The sequence below is a fragment of the Babylonia areolata genome, chromosome 3 (genome assembly GCF_041734735.1).
Source record: "Babylonia areolata isolate BAREFJ2019XMU chromosome 3, ASM4173473v1, whole genome shotgun sequence".
NCBI lineage: Eukaryota > Metazoa > Mollusca > Gastropoda > Neogastropoda > Buccinidae > Babylonia > Babylonia areolata.
Genome location: NC_134878.1, coordinates 26,059,202 through 26,076,649, shown reverse-complemented (window position 1 = coordinate 26,076,649; position 17,448 = coordinate 26,059,202). Strand labels below are relative to the sequence as shown.

At 43.3% G+C, this 17,448-nt stretch overlaps 1 protein-coding gene across 4 annotated transcripts in view; it reads right to left on the bottom strand.

Moving 5' to 3' along the window:
- The window catches only part of LOC143279887 (brefeldin A-inhibited guanine nucleotide-exchange protein 1-like), a 95,265-nt gene that overhangs the window by 6,794 nt on the left and 71,023 nt on the right, over window positions 1-17,448 (bottom strand). For 3 of the 4 annotated variants that reach the window (XM_076584180.1, XM_076584182.1, XM_076584183.1), the window contains 7 exons: window positions 17,090-17,225; window positions 13,615-13,838; window positions 13,245-13,341; window positions 10,815-10,960; window positions 9,133-9,180; window positions 4,061-4,244; window positions 2,976-3,114 (listed from right to left, as the gene is read on the bottom strand). In XM_076584180.1, the coding sequence (XP_076440295.1) occupies window positions 2,976-3,114; window positions 4,061-4,244; window positions 9,133-9,180; window positions 10,815-10,960; window positions 13,245-13,341; window positions 13,615-13,838; window positions 17,090-17,225 (974 nt within the window). The remainder of the gene's footprint in view (window positions 1-2,975; window positions 3,115-4,060; window positions 4,245-9,132; window positions 9,181-10,814; window positions 10,961-13,244; window positions 13,342-13,614; window positions 13,839-17,089; window positions 17,226-17,448) is intronic. The other variant, XM_076584181.1, reaches the window with a different exon arrangement.

Here is a 17,448-nt window from a genome sequence, read left to right as displayed (position 1 = left end):
TCCCCCCCCCCCCACTTAAGTTTAAATGCATGTTTTTAAACATCCGTTTCTACACTGTACAGTGCAACTGAGCATCTTTTACATGGAAAGGTGTTTCATAAGTTAAATCATTATTATTATTTTGTGCTGAGATGGTAGATAAAAGCACTGGTTAAATTCTCTGTTTTGTGCTCTGATGGTGAATGTTGACATTGATATCAAACATCTCTCTCTCTCAAGTAATATTTGCAATTATGCAAGTCTGTGCTACGTACTGCCAGAAGTGTACACAAATTAGGAGATTTCAACAAGCTGCTTCTACAACTTTATGACTGCATCTCAAAGGCTGTGACAGCAGCATTACAGGGAATACCCAGGACCTGGAACAACAAGGGAAAAAAGCCTGTCCTGTGTGATTTGTTAGGTCTGTGTTCAAGCAGTTCTTTGTTGTTCATTCTATGGACACAGTGGAAACAGCTTGTTTGGCTGTAGAAATTGCTGTCTGTATGCCGAATTTGTTAGACCTCTGCTGCATGCTTTTTGCACTGAATGTTTTACTGATCTAACACTGACTTTACCAGCATACTTAAAATATTTATCCCATTTTTTGTGCATTAGTGTATGCATAAAAGTGTGCGGGTGTGCATGCATGTGCATATTTGTGTGTATGTGTCTGTGTGTGCGCATGTGTTTAATAAGAGTGGAATGGTGATTGATTATACATTTAAATTATCGTTTCATTTGGGCTTGCTTTGACTCTGCTGGATCTTTTTACGCTGCATGCAGCATTCTATTGCTTATAACCTGCATAAAGAACAGATTTCACCTTAGTTTCTCCATCTGAAACAATAAAGGGACAGTGATTGTGAGTGAAGACTGACAGCGGTGAGTGACAGTGATTGTGAGTGAAGACTGACAGCGGTGAGTGACAGTGATTGTGAGTGATGACTGACAGCGGTGAGTGACAGTGATTGTGAGTGAACACTGACAGTGGTGAGTGACAGTGATTGTGAGTGAAGACTGACAGCGGTGAGTGACAAGTGACAGTGATTGTGAGTGAACACTGACAGCGGTGAGTGACAGTGATTGTGAGTGAAGACTGACAGCGGTGAGTGACAAGTGACAGTGATTGTGAGTGATGACTGACAGCGGTGAGTGACAGTGATTGTGAGTGAACACTGACAGCGGTGAGTGACAGTGATTGTGAGTGAAGACTGACAGTGGTGAGTGACAAGTGACAGTGATTGTGAGTGATGACTGACAGCGGTGAGTGACAAGTGACAGTGATTGTGAGTGATGACTGACAGCGGTGACAAGTGACAGTGATTGTGAGTGAACACTGACAGCGGTGAGTGACAGTGATTGTGAGTGAAGACTGACAGCAGTGAGTGACAAGTGACAGTGATTGTGAGTGATGACTGACAGCGGTGAGTGACAAGTGACAGTGATTGTGAGTGAACACTGACAGCGGTGAGTGACAGTGATTGTGAGTGAAGACTGACAGCAGTGAGTGACAAGTGACAGTGATTGAGAGTGATGACTGAAAGCGGTAAGTGACAAGTGACAGTGATTGTGAGTGAACACTGACAGCGGTGAGTGACAGTGATTGTGAGTGAAGACTGACAGTGGTGAGTGACAAGTGACAGTGATTGTGAGTGAACACTGACAGCGGTGAGTGACAGTGATTGTGAGTGAAGACTGACAGCAGTGAGTGACAAGTGACAGTGATTGTGAGTGATGACTGACAGCGGTGAGTGACAGTGATTGTGAGTGAACACTGACAGCGGTGAGTGACAAGTGACAGTGATTGTGAGTGAAGGCTGACAGCGGTGAGTGACAGTGAGTGATGACTGACAGCGGTGAGTGACAGTGATTGTGAGTAAAGACTGACAGCGGTGAGTGACAATGATTGTGAGTGAAGACTGACAGCGGTGAGTGACAATGATTGTGAGTGAACAGTGACAGCGGTGAGTGACAAGTGAGGGTGATTGTGAGTGATGACAGACAGCGGTGAGTGAAAAGTGACAGTGATTGTGAGTGAAGACTGACAGCGGTGAGTGACAAGTGATTGTGAGTGAAGACTGACAGCGGTGAGTGACAAGTGATTGTGAGTGATGACTGACAGCAGTGAGTGAAGACTGACAGCGGTGAGTGACAAGTGATTGTGAGTGAAGACTGACAGCGGTGAGTGACAGTGATTGTGAGTAATGACTGACAGCGGTGAGTGACAAGTGATTGTGAGTGAAGACTGACAGCGGTGAGTGACAAGCGATTGTGAGTGAAGACTGACAACGGTGAGTGACAAGTGATTGTGAGTGAAGACTGACAGCGGTGAGTGACAAGCGATTGTGAGTGAAGACTGACCGCGGTGAGTGAAGACTGACAGGGGTGAGTGACAAGTGATTGTGAGTGAAGACTGACAGCGGTGAGTGTCAAGTGATTGTGAGTGATGACTGACAGCAGTGAGTGACAAGCGATTGTGAGTGAACACCGACAGCGGTGAGTGACAGTGATTGTGAGTGAAGACTGACAGCGGTGAGTGACAAGTGATTGTGATTCCGAGTGATGATTGACAGCAGTGAGTGACAAGCGATGGTGATTGTGAGTGAAGACTGACAGCGGTGAGTGACAAGCGATGGTGATTGTGAGTGAAGACTGACAGCAGAGAGTGACAAGCGATGGTGATTGTGAGTGAAGACTGACAGCGGTGAGTGACAAGCGATGGTGATTGTGAGTGAAGACTGACAGCGGTGAGTGACAAATGACGGTGATTGTGAGTGAAGACTGACAGCGGTGAGTGACAAGCGATGGTGATTGTGAGTGAAGACTGACAGCGGTGAGTGACAAGTGACAGTGAACACCGACAGCGGTGAGTGACAGTGATCGTGAGTGAACAGTGACAGCGGTGAGTGACAAGTGATGGTGATTCCGAGTGATGACTGACAGCGGTGAGTGACAAGTGACAGTGAACACCGACAGCGGTGAGTGACACTTACTCCAGCAGTTTTTTCTCCACCTGGGGCCAGGCCTGGGTTCGAGTCTCGTCGTTGTACATCCGGAACAGGATGCGGAACATGCAGGCCAGGCTCTGCGTCTCTTGCTTCAGCAGGTTGGGCTTGGCCTTGCCCTTGAACCCTGACCCCAAAAACCACACCACTACTGCAGAGCTTCAGTAAGTAGGTCATGGGATGCAGGTGCGCTCATTGTCAACACTGCAATCTCCTAAGTAGGCAATGTATTGTGGCAGGTGTGTGGACTGTCCTACCACAATCACAGCTGTCAGGTGCTAGTACATGACAACACAATGATAGATTTTGACACACCACTACGCAATAACGTTAAGTAACTAGAAATGAAAATCTTCCCTTTCAGGTTCATTCTGGTACCCTGAATCTATTACAATATCTGCATTCTTGTCAAAAGGCACCCAACTAATATCTCTAAGGACTCAATTTCTGATATCCACCTACTGTCATAGGACCTTGCGCCTGCGACCTTTCTGACTTAATTTTGGTTTAAAAATAACTGCAGCTGACAGATCCCAAACACACTACATTTTGCAAATCACATTGCTTTCGATCATAAGGCGAATCCTACAAACCTGAACAAAATTCCAATTTCAACAATACATTCAGTGCAGTCATATTTCAACACACACTTTATTGAGAGGTGGACTGCTGTTGTTGCTTTATCAATGTTCACAACTTCAGCTGTATGCGAGCTGTTTTTTTATTCTGATTCATGGAAAGGTTTCATTCATCTTCAACACCTTGCTTGTCAAAATTCTGGAAGTCAACCTTGATATGATTCCAAATCAGGACAGCAGTTTCCACAGGCTTCAACTAACTGTACATTACACACGCTGTATGATCACATGGATCAAAAACAAGAAAAAAAGTTTTGCACTTCGATATGATTTTGAATCAGGACAGCAGTTTCCAAATTTCAACTTACTGTATGTTATGCACACTGTATGAAAAGCCACACGAATCAAAACAAGAAGGAAAGCACTGCCTCATGGTCCATAACACAGAGTCATCCCCCCACCCCACCCCACCCCCGACCCCGACAGAGAACTGACCAGCCTTCCAGAGGATGTTGCGCTGCTCGTGGTTGGAGTTGAACTGCTTGGCGAAGCGGTGTGACTCCAGGAGGCAGTCGGTGAACATGAGGAGCTGCTGGGAGCTGAGGAACTGGTACATGCCCTGGTCCTCCTGCTGCAGGTCCTGGCTGGGGTCCTGCAGGTGGGACTCATCCATGCTGCCCTGGAGACCACGTCATCGTCATCGTTGTTGTTATCATCATGGTCATCATCATTGTATATCACTGTCATCATCGTCATTGTCATCATCATCATTGTCATCATCATCATCATCATCACTACCATCAACATCATCATCACTGTCATCATCATTACCATCATCATTGTCATCATCATCATCACCACTGTCATCATCATCAACATTACCATCACCACTGTTATCGTCATCACTGTCACCATTATTACCATCATCATCACTGTCATCACCATTGTCATCATAACCATCATCATCAAGATCACCATCACTATAGATCAGTATTAGTTCAGTTACTCAAGGAGGCATCACTGCAATATCATCACTATCATCATCATCATCATCATCATATATCCACAAATGATAAATGTGATCAACCCTGAAACGCATACACACCGCTATTTAACTAGAAAGCACACACTCACTGTGCATTCACTGACCAGTAATATGACTGCCATGCTCACCCAACTGTAACTTCACCATTTGACTCCACTAACTGCATTCAGAATACTGCTGTTACTGATGCTGATGTGCTGTCTCATACATGCTGTATTTGACTCCACTACCTGCATTCAGAATACTGCTGTGACTAATGCTGATGTGCTGTCTCATACATGCTGTATCTGACTCCACTAACTGCATTCAGAATACTGCTGTAACTAATGCTGATGTGCTGTCTCATACATGCTGTATTTGACTCCACTACCTGCATTCAGAATACTGCTGTAACTAATGCTGATGTGCTGTCTCATACATGCTGTATTTGACTCCACTACCTGCATTCAGAATACTGCTGTAACTGATGCTGATGTGCTGTCTCATACATACTGTATTTGACTCCACTACCTGCATTCAGAATACTGCTGTAACTGATGCTGATGTGCTGTCTCATGCATACTGTATCTGACTCCACTACCTGCATTCAGAATACTGCTGTAACTGATGCTGATGTGCTGTCTCATGCATACTGTATTTGACTCCACTACCTGCATTCAGAATACTGCTGTAACTGATGCTGATGTGCTGTCTCATACATGCTGTATTTGACTCCACTACCTGCATTCAGAATACTGCTGTAACTAATGCTGATGTGCTTTCTCATACATACTGTATTTGACTCCACTGCCTACATTCAGAATACTGCTGTAACTAATGCTGATGTGCTGTCTCATACATGCTGTATTTTCTCCCCTGTCATGTTTTTTTCCCCTGTCCTCACAGACGCCCTTCTATGTCTCTTGTCTCGCTTTCTCTCTCTGTGTGTCTTCTGTCCCTTATTTTCCTTTGTTTTCATCTGTCTTTCTTTTGATTTCCAGCATACATAAACACTTCATGTATATGGAAAATTTTTGGAATTATTTTGTGGTGTTTGTACACATTGTCTGAATTAAAAGCGTTTAAATACAAAAAGCACTTTCAAACATCTCAAAATGTTTTACAATAAAACACCAGTCTGACACAAATCACAGAAGAACACACACACACACACACATGCACTGAAGAAATAGATGAGGAACAGAATGGAAAGCCCTAATTGTGGAGAGACTGGTTGAAAAGGAATGTTTTTACAGCTGTAAGTGAGGGACTGTGTGAGACTGAGAAAGGCAGAGAATTCCAGGAGAATATCACTGACAATTTGACAATGAATTTAACACTGTAATAAACACTCTCTGTGTGCATAGGGGTGTATACTGTACCTCTACTACAAAACCATTCATACATGTCTAATCTTACATATATATCACCTATATATATATATCACCTACAAGTTTGTTTAAAAAAATCTTTCAATCAGCAAACCATCAAAAACACAGAGAAGTGTAAAATAACACTTTTAATTGACACCACATGACTGACCATCAATAGAAAGTGTTGCTTCACAACAAGGCATGCTGGGCGGGTGAGTGAGTCAGAGAGGGAGAGGTGTTTGTGTGTGTGTGTGTGTGTAAGCGTGTGTGCAGGTGCAAGGACTGCTTTTCAGTAGCACTCTGTGTTGCATATATTTAAAACAATATTTATGTTCAGCAGGGGAAACATCTCCAGCAATGATTTGTAGAACTAGAAGTCAGATATATGTGTGGCACTTGACAATGCCATTTTGAGTTAAGTTCTCTTAATGGTTTGGAGACTATAAAAAATGTGGACAGGAAACAAAACATCTTTCATGTGAATCTCGATTTTTGACATGTTGATCTCTCTTCAACTTGTCTGATGATTGTTCATTTTAAAATGGAACTGTGAAACTGGTCAGTATTTGTAAAAGTTAACAGTGACCAGCGGAGAAGGACCCTGATATTGCTATTTGACCATAAAGACATGAACTGATTGGTGTAACTTTCACACTAAAGACTGGTGAGATGGTGGTGGTGGTGTTTTTCATCATAATTGTTTAGTATTGTTACGTTTTAAGAATTCTTTTGTGAAACCATTCTATACTTCTTCATCACTGTCACTGTGTGCTTGACCATCAGATGTACAAAATTAATGATGATGAAAAAAAAAAAAAAAAAAAAATTTTAAGAAAAGAGAAAAAAATATCCTTCAATACATGACTCATATTCAGTATTAAAAAAAAAAAAAAAAAAAAAAAGGAGAAAAAAAAAAGAACCCACTGCATGCAGACAAAACACTGGACATGTTGTCTTGAAACATGAGCCATGCTTTTGAAGACACGGTGACCACCACTATCAAGATGTGACCTTTATCAGTCAAGCTCTTAATTAGCCACCCAGACATGTTCCACAAGTACTGCCATTGGAGTTCTTTCCCTTCATTCAGTCACAACACTCTTGCTTTTTGTTTCATCTCTGTTTGCCAAAAATACCATTGGAGTTCTTTCCCTTCATTCAGTCACAACACTCTTGCTTTTTGTTTCAACTCTGTCAAAAATATTCAGGGTCTCTGCTGGGCTTTCTTATACGTTTATAAGCTGGTATAAGCAGGTATAATTCCAAGAACAATTATCAATCAAGGTTCTGTAGCCTTCACTCTCATGCATCATCTTAATGAATAGAATGGTTACATAAGTCTCACCATTAAATAACCTCCAGCCATTTCTGGTTGCACTTGTTGTGGCCGAGATAAATGCCTACACTAAAGCTGACCACAGGCACACGTCATCATACAGAGAGACACAAGACCAAATAAGAATACATAAGCTCAATCTGTGTTCATACGGGAATCAAAAAGCGCACGTGCCTATTTTCACACAGCTGCAGTAACGACTGACAGAAAGAAGAGAGAGATCATTTCTAAATACTTCAATCCTTCTGCATGTCCCTTTGTATCTAAAGTAAAAACATTTTTCATCAGTCTCCAAATGAACGTTTTTCTAACAAGAAGAAAATCACTGTTATAATGACAAATGATTCTGATGTACACTGGGTAATATACAGCAAACATGGATATTTTTACAACAATATTCAGATAATTTCTATCAGGTTATTTCGCCAGGTGCAATAGCCGAGTGGTCAAAGCAATGGACTTTCAATCTGAGGGCTCCGGGTTTGAATCTTGGTAATGGCGCCTGGTGGGTAAAGGGTGGAGATTTTTCCAATCTCCAAGGTCAACATATGTGCTGACCTACTTGTGCCTGAACCCCCTTTGTGTGTATACACAAGCAGAAGATAAAAAAAAATACGCACATTAAAGATCCTGTAATCCATGTCAGCGCTCGGTGGGTTATGAAAACAAGAACAAACCCAGCATGCACACGCCTGAAAACGGAGTATGGTTGCCTACAATGCGGGGTAAAAACGGTCATACACGTAAAAGCCCACTCGTGTACATACGAGTGAACGTGGGAGCTGCAGCCCACAAACAAAGAAGAAGAAGAAGAAGAAGAAGAAATAATTTGAGTCAGTTTATGGTTAAAAAGGCTAGAGGTCCCACAGCCTTCACAGCCACATTAGCAGTGAATTCATGGTCACTGTGTCGAGGAAGGCGGGGCCCAATCCTCTCCTGAGGTTTCACCTTCCCTAGGTCGAGTCAGGTACTATTCACACCTGGGTGGAGTGAGGGCAATAAGGAGCACAGTGCCTCTCTTGAGAACAAAACACTACGTCAAAATGAAGGCTCGAACCCTGACCACTGGATCAGAAGTCCCGCTGCCTAACTGATTCCGCCACAACACTTCCTGACAGTTGAGGAGCGGGCGTCTTTCACGTCAGCAGAGATGCTACAGTATGCCCCATCTCTACGCTACTCACCACATACCACTGTTGCTCCAGACTAACTGCACCAAACCCACAGCACTAGGTCATCATCCCCACTTGTCCGACTACTGCTACAGCAATGTATCACAGCGCACCTGACACCAATCAGTGTGGTATGTCACTAGCACCTCACTGAAAACTGGACTGGAATAACTGAATTTTCATGTCATATTAGTCCCAGTGAAAGTAACAGTTAGTACAAACCAAAACTGTATCAATACAAGTGGTAATAATATGCATGCAGGGTCAGTCCTCCCTTCTCTGTTCCTCTCACACAAGCATGCAAGTGTGCGCGCGCGCACACACACACACATGCTCACACTCACTCATAGGAAACAGGACAAAACAAACAAACAAACAAACAAAAAAAAAAAAACAGCAACAAGAAGCAAACAAACAGAAAACAAACAAACACCTAACAAATAAAACCAGGGGGAAGTGAGCCAGTGAACTGAGAAAGCAGCTAGGAAAACCTCAAACAAATCATCCACCCACGAAGCCAGAACAAGGCACCAACTAAACACAGGCAGCAGCAGCAACTCAAAGTGGAAAGTGGGGAATGGAGACATGGGGGTAGGGGGAAGGGAGGGTATCAAAAAATAAAAAATAAAAAAGCCACAAAGAAGGGGAGGCAACACACTTGCCCTGGCATCTGAAGCGCGGCAAACTAGGGCTGCCTGGTCCCTTACCGGCTGTCAGACAGACAAGGGAGTTTCTTTCCAGCTGTCGCCTTGTTTCTGCATCCCCCCCTCCCCTCATCCTATCCCCCCACCACTCCCCCTTAAAGCATCACCATCCACCTCTTACTCTCCCCCCCCCCTCCCCTCTCCACAATCCTCTGCCCATACCATCTCCTCTAAAATCATTCCATGCCCTATATTGTGGTCCAGGAAAAAAAAAAGAAAAAAAAAAGACTGACGTCACATGTTTCTTGACACAAAGAGCTCCAGCCACACAAAAGACAAAAATCAGACCACAGAGTCAAGTCGATGTCCATCTCATGTTACTGCCATCAAAACCAAGCAGACTTTCAAGCCAACAGTGTCTTGTTTGTGTTATCTTTTAAAATTTTTTTTAAAATAACTTAAAACGCTGCCCTGCCATGTGCTAAACACTGATGTTTGTGTTCATTTTTGTTCATATCTAACTTGCTTCTGCGTGCGTGTGTGTGTAAAGTGTTATAGTAAGTGTGTTTGTCTGATTGTGTATGTTGCTTTGTGTGTGCGCGTGTGTAAGTATGCTGTGCATGCGTCTGTGTGTGTTCGTTCTGTAGATTAACGTCTTTTCACTGTAAGTGATATTAGACGAGGGAAGGAAAAAAATCGAGTGGGAGGAGGGGGAGGGAGGGGGGAATTACTGTGTACGCATACGAGTAAGTGAAAGTGTGTGTGTGTGTGTGTGTGTGTGTGTGTGAAAATTATTGATTTAAGTTTTGTTTAAAAAATAAACAAAAAAACATAACAATATAACAACAATATCTGTGTGTGTCTGCATGCGCATATGTGCCAATGTAATCATATGTGTGTGGTTTACAATATGCAGTCTGGGCTTCAACTGATTCAGCTCAAGAAATGAACAATATCACAATGTACACAACTGTCACCCTTTCCCACCAATCACTAGTGATGAGAAAGAATCACACGTTGAAAGATGTGGGGGCTGGGGGGTGGACACATGTGAAACGACAAAAAAAAAAAAAAAAAGCAGCAGCAACCAGTGAGCAAAAACGAAGACACTCTCTCACTCAGCCATCCAGAAACTGATTGATGGGAGAAGAAGGGGTGGGGGTGTGGTCATTGTCCATGTCTACATCATCTCTTCCCACCATCTGAGTATGTCCCCCCCCCCCCCCCCCCCCCCCCCCCCCCGAAGACCCCCTTATTGTTTCTGTGGTGGTAAAGATTGTGTACATATATATGAAATGATCAACTTGCAATTATTGGAAACGTGTTTTTGATAAAAAAAATAAACAACAACCACCTGCCTGAAAAAAAAAAAAAGACTAAAAAGAAAGAAAACATCGCACACACACAAACAGACAATGAATAGTGAAGGTGTGATAATTAAAAAAAAACAACAACAAAAAATCCATCAACAGTGCAGAAAGTGTGTCGTAGCAGACAGAGAACAACAACAACAACAGACCCCAAAACAACCAACCAACCAACCCCCTACTCTGAAGAACACCCACCCCTGCTCCAAAGCCCCCCCCCCCCCACCCCCCCATTCCCTATCACAGGTGTAGTAGACAGAGAACAACAACAACAGACCTCAAAACAAACAGTCCCTCCTCCCCCTGCACCCCCCCCTACCCCCCAATCCTCACCTGAGCGACGGCCAGGTTTTCAGCGTCCTCCTTCTTGCTGGTGGCTGGGAAGAAGACGATGTTATCGATGGTCTGGATCAGCTCCAGCTGCACCACACAGCGGATCAACAGGCCCTGGAACAGCTGCTGGTCTGACGCCTGGATTTCTGGAGACACACAGAGAGAGGTTCCACTGTGCTGGTCATTCCAAACACTTAAGAGACGCCTGGATTTCTGGAGACACACAGAGAGAGGTTCCACTGTGTTGGTCATTCCAAACACTTAAGAGACGCCTGGATTTCTGGAGACACACAGAGAGAAGTTCCACTGTGTTGGTCATTCCAAACACTTAAAAGAGACGCCTGGATTTCTGGAGACACACAGAGAGAGGTTCCACTGTGCTGGTCATTCCAAACACTTAAGAGACGCCTGGATTTCTGGAGACACACAGAGAGAGGTTCCACTGTGCTGGTCATTCCAAACACTTAAGAGAAGCCTGGATTTCTGGAGACACACAGAGAGAGGTTCCACTGTGCTGGTCATTCCAAACACTAAAAGGAAGCCTGGATTTCCGGCACCACAGACAGACAGATTCTATTGAGCTGGTCATTCAAAACACGTAAAAGACACCTGAATTTCTGTCATCACAGAGAGAGGTTCCACTGTGCTGGTCATCCCAAACACTTAAAACGAGCCTGGATTTCGGGGTGGTTCCACTGAGTTGGTCATTTGAAACACTCAAAAGATGCCTTGATTTCTGGCGCAACAGAGATTCCACTGAGTTGCCACAGAGTGACAGAGATTCCACTGAGTTGCCACAGAGAGAGAGAGAGGTTCCACAGTGTTGGTCATTCTAAACACTTAAAAGACGCCTGGATTTCTGGCGCTACAGAGAGAGGTTCCACTGTGTTGGTCATTCCAAACACTTAAAAGATGCCTGAATTTTTGGTGCCACAGATATAGGTTCCACTGTGTTGGTAATTCCAAACACTTAAAAGACGCCTGGATTTCTGGAGCCACAGAGAGAGACAGAGATTCCACAGAGAGACAGCGATTCCACTGAGTTGCCACAGAGAGACAGAGATTCCACCGAGTTGCCACAGTGAGACAGAGATTCCACTGAGTTACCACAGAGAGAGAGAGAGAGAGAGAGAGAGAGAGAGAGAGAGAGATTCCAGTAAGTTGCCACAGCAAGACAGCGATTCCACTGAGTTGCCACAGCGAGACAGAGAGGTTCCAGTGTGTTGGTAATTCCAAACACTTAAACGACAACCTGGATTTTTGGTGCCACAGAGAGACAGAGATTCAACTGAGTTGCCACAGAGAGACAGAGATTCCACAGAGACAGAGATTCCACTGAGTTACCACAGAGAGACAGGGAGGTTCCACTGCGTTGGTCATTCCAAACACTTAAAAGACCACTGGATTTTTGGTGCCACAGAGAGACAGAGATTCCATGAGCTGGTCTTTCGAAACACTTTAACTCTTTCACCACCAAGTTTCTGTGAGAAAAACACTCCCCAGTGCCAAATATTTTTAATACGATGCTCTCAGTAACAGGTTTCGGTTCATATAAAAATAACACAATGGACTTGTTCACTTCAAACTGGGTCGGGGGGCAAAGGTCAGTCACTGTTCTATTGCCAGGAAACTGGCTGCAGCTGTCAAGCTTTGTTACAATGTGAAAAACAGTCCTTTTAACATGACCCCTGGATGTCGACTAAAGTCGCCTATGGTAATGCACTGTCAAGTTGACGAAGGTTGTTTATGAGCTAAAGAAATTTTACTTAATTTTTTTTTTCTTGGTTCATCATGTAGATTTTTTTTTTTATTAGATTAAAAAAAAAGGGTTATCATTACTAAAAATGAAACACACACACAAAAATAATCGTTTCTATCAATGGGGACACAAAAAGAGAGAAAAATAAAGAGGGACAACACAGGAATAACACATTAAACTTAAGACATATCTGCACAGTAGTTAAAAAAAAAAAAAAAAAGTGACAGAGACACCATTTAATGTCAATACAAATGACAGCTTTTCACAACCACATATGGTTCCACACAGGGAACACTTCTTTCTACCTCATCATCATCACTATTTCTTTTCATCCACAACTTGGATTTTGCTGCTGGTCATCAGAGCGTGCCTGGTCAGAACTTGTCGTTACCAGAACATGTGCAACAGAAGGACTTGGTCAATAATATGATGACATCTGATGCTGTAACCCTGAGGAAAATCTGTGTCACTGCATTCAACACTGTCAAACCGTTTCTCCAAAATCCAGGGCCAGACATGCATTCTCTCTCTCTCTCTCTCTCTCTCTCACACACACACACACACACATAGAGACACACTCTTGCACACACACACACACACACACACACACACACTGTGGTACACACACACACACTCACGCACACACACACACGTGTTATCTAGTGACTCACTGGTTCTGGGAATTTTGTGATCTTTGGATTCCTGAGACACTGTGCTCCCCACACTGTGAACGCTGTCCGCTCTCTGACGCTGGGACATGTCTGACGACTGTACAACACACAAACACAGATACACTGTATTGCATTGGGTTGTGTTGTGCTGTGTTGCGTTGCGTTGCATTGCATTGCACTGCGTTGTATTGTGTTGTGTTGTATCGCATTGCGTTGCACTGCACTGTATTGCATTGCACTGTGTCGTGTTGCACTGCACTGCACTGCATTGTATCATTGTGCTGTATTACACTGCATCCTCTTGTCTGGTCACAACAGGTCTCTGCATGAACATCACCCAGCTCTCATCAGTCCCCCCAACTTCACCCACCTGTCCGTCTGGCGAGGCCAGGTCTGGGGGGGAGGAGGAGGAGGGCTGTGCGTCGGCAGCATCCTCTGGCCTCCAGGAGAGGAGGGGGTGGGGAATGGTTGACTGGAAGATGTCCAGCATGCAGGCACATGTGTTGTCCCACACGGCCGAGGAGAACTTGTTGCCGTTGGAGATGACCAGGTTCTCCAGGCAGTTGGTGCCGGACCGTGCCAGTTGCTCATTGTCTGGGGACAGGGCAGTCAGTGCCTGGTTAATCTAACCCTCCATCCCTTGAATCGCCCCTATTCAATCCCTGAATTGCCCAGTATGGCCTGTTCGGAATACCCTATTCAATCCTGAATCGCCCAGTATGGCCTGTCCGGAATACCCTATTCAATCCCTGAATCGCCCGGTATGGCCTGTCCGGAATACCCTATTCAATCCCTGAATCGCCCGGTACGGCCTGTCCGGAATACCCTATTCAATCCCTGAATCGCCCGGTATGGTTTGTCCGGAATACCCTATTCAATCCCTGAATCGCCCGGTACGGCCTGTCCGGAATACCCTATTCAATCCCTGAATTGTCCGGTACGGCCTGTCCGGAATACCCTATTCAATCCCTGAATCGCCCGGTATGGCCTGTCCGGAATACCCTATTCAATCCCTGAATCGCCCGGTATGGTTTGTCCGGAATACCCTATTCAATCCCTGAATCGCCCGGTATGGCATGTCCAGAATACTTTATTCAATCCTGAATCGCCCGGTGTGGCCTGTCCGGAATACCCTATTCAATCCTGAATCCCCCGGTATGGCCTGTCCGGAATACTTTATTCAATCCTGAATCGCCCGGTATGGCCTGTCCAGAATACTTTATTCAATCCTGAATCGCCTGGTATGGCCTGTCCGGAATACCCTATTCAATCCTGAATCGCCCGGTATGGCATGTCCAGAATACTTTATTCAATCCTGAATCGCCCGGTATGGCCTGTCCGGAATACCCTATTCAATCCTGAATCCCCCGGTATGGCCTGTCCAGAATACTTTATTCAATCCCTGAAACGCCCGGTATGGCCTGTCCGGAATACCTTATTCAATCCCTGAATTGCCCGGTATGGCGTCTAGCGTACCCCATTTGATATCTGAACCACCCAATATGACCCGTCTAGCGTACCCCATTTGATATTTTTAACCACCCAATATGGCCCATTGAAAGTACCCTATTTGATATTTGAACCATCTGATATGGCCTGTTGAGAGTACCCTATTTGATATCTGAACCACCCGATATGGCCCATCGAGAGTACCCTATCTGATATCTGAACCACCCAATATGGACCGTTAAACACAGTGTTTATTTACCTTTACTTTCCCTTTTAGTAGTCCCATAATGCACTGAGAGTGGAAGTACGTTTGTTACTTCCTTCCACTGCCGCCATTTTGAAGTTTGGAGCATGTGGACTGGTTGAGAAGTTCCTGAACTATGATTTTTTTAAAGCTGATGATTTATTTTTGATAAAAAAGACTAAGAATAATTGATTAGACATGCCTTCAATCATGGGCAATTGTCATGATGAGTCATTTTTATTTGTAACTGAGTATTTACAGAATGAAAAAAAAAAACCGCGAAAAAACAAGCATACACACACACAAAAGATTGTTCAGTGAGAGTCAGTTTTCATAATCTTTGATACACATACAACATGAGACTTGTTCAAGTTAAAATCTTTTTTTATATACTCATTCTTCACCACCAAATGTTCCCTGTTTACTTGTAGGTAAAGCTATGATGCTTTCTGCATATCAAGAGCTGTCCTCTGCAACAAAATAAATAAAGCCTTATTTCATATGATTATTTTTGTTTGGTATATTTGATTTCAGTGTGATTTTACTTCCCTTCACACAGGATTCAGAAGTTCCCCTGGGGATTTTTCTGTCAGGGGGCAGAGGATTAATGCCCTGAGTGTGGCTGGGGATACCTTGATGCCACTGATGAGCCACTTGTCTTCTTCAAACCACTGACATGCTACCTGTCTTCTTCATACCACTGACATGCCACCTGTCTTCTTTGAACCACTGACATGCCACCTGTCTTCTTCATATCACTGACATGCCACCTGTCTTCTTCGAAACAACTGACATGCCACCTGTCTTCTTCAAACCACTGACATGCCACCTGTCTTCTTCGAACCACTGACATGCCACCTGTCTTCTTCATATCACTGACATGCCACCTGTCTTCTTCAAACCACTGACATGCCACCTGTCTTCTTCAAACCACTGACATGCCACCTGTCTTCTTCATACCACTGACATGCCACTTGTCTTCTTCATACCACTGACATGTCACCTATCTTGTGGAATATGTTGGTGCAATCAATGAAACACTTTTCCAAGTCAATGAATACATTTTAGTTGGTGAATACATTTCTGAAGTATGGCAGTTTATCTTAACAACATGCAGACCTGTAATTTGATTTAGCTCAGACCTGTAATTCAATTAGCTACCTCCGCAAAATTTTTTGATTTTGTCAATATAGCATGGCCCAACATCTGTACCAATACAATACAACACAATATATTACAATATGATACATTTTGATACACTACTGTACGATACATTAGAACATTATACATTACGATACAATACATGTTGATATGATACAATACAACACATCATGATACATTACAATATATTACAACACAATACATAACAATACAATACATGACAGTATTACAACACAATGACACATTACATTACAGTATTACAACATGATAATACATTACATTTCATTACAAGACAGTATTACAACACGATGATACATTACATTACAAGACAGTATTACAACACGATGATACATTACAAGACAGTATTACAACACGATGATACATTACATTACAAGACAGTATTACAACACGATGATACATTACATTACAGTATTACAACACGATGATACATTACATTACAAGACAGTATTACAACACGATGATACATTACATTACAGTATTACAACACAATGACACATTACAAGACAGTATTACAACACGATGATACATTACACTACAAGACAGTATTACAACACGATGATACACTACAAGACAGTATTACAACACAATGATACATTACATTACAAGAGAGTATTACAACACGATGATACATTACATTACAAGACAGTATTACAACACAATGACACATTACAAGACAGTATTACAACACGATGATACATTACATTACAGTATTACAACACGATGATACATTACAAGACAGTATTACAACACAATGATACATTACATTACAAGAGAGTATTACAACATGATGATACATTACAAGACAGTATTACAACACAATGACACATTACGTTACAGTATTTCAACACGATAATACATTACATTTCATTACAAGACAGTATTACAACACGATGATACATTACATTACAAGACAGTATTACAACACGATGATACATTACACTACAGAGCAGGGGGAATGGTGGGGGCGTACCTTGCTGCACACACCACTTGAGCATCTGATACAGGTCATCCAGCAGAATCGGGTACAAGGTGTCGTAGAACTGGCTGAACACGTCCACGATGGCGTACAGAGCGTGGTTACACGTTGTCGTCATCCACTCCGCTTTCTGTTACACCAATCAACCAGTTGTAACATGACCTCCTTCTACTCAACAGCTACATGTGGTTACACATCGTCGTCATCCACTCCGCTTTCTGTTACACCAATCAACCGGTTGTGTAACATGACCTCCTTCTACCCAAAAACTACATGTGGTTACTCATCGTCGTCATCCACTCCGCTTTCTGTTACACCAATCAACCAGTTGTAACATGACCTCCTTCTACCCA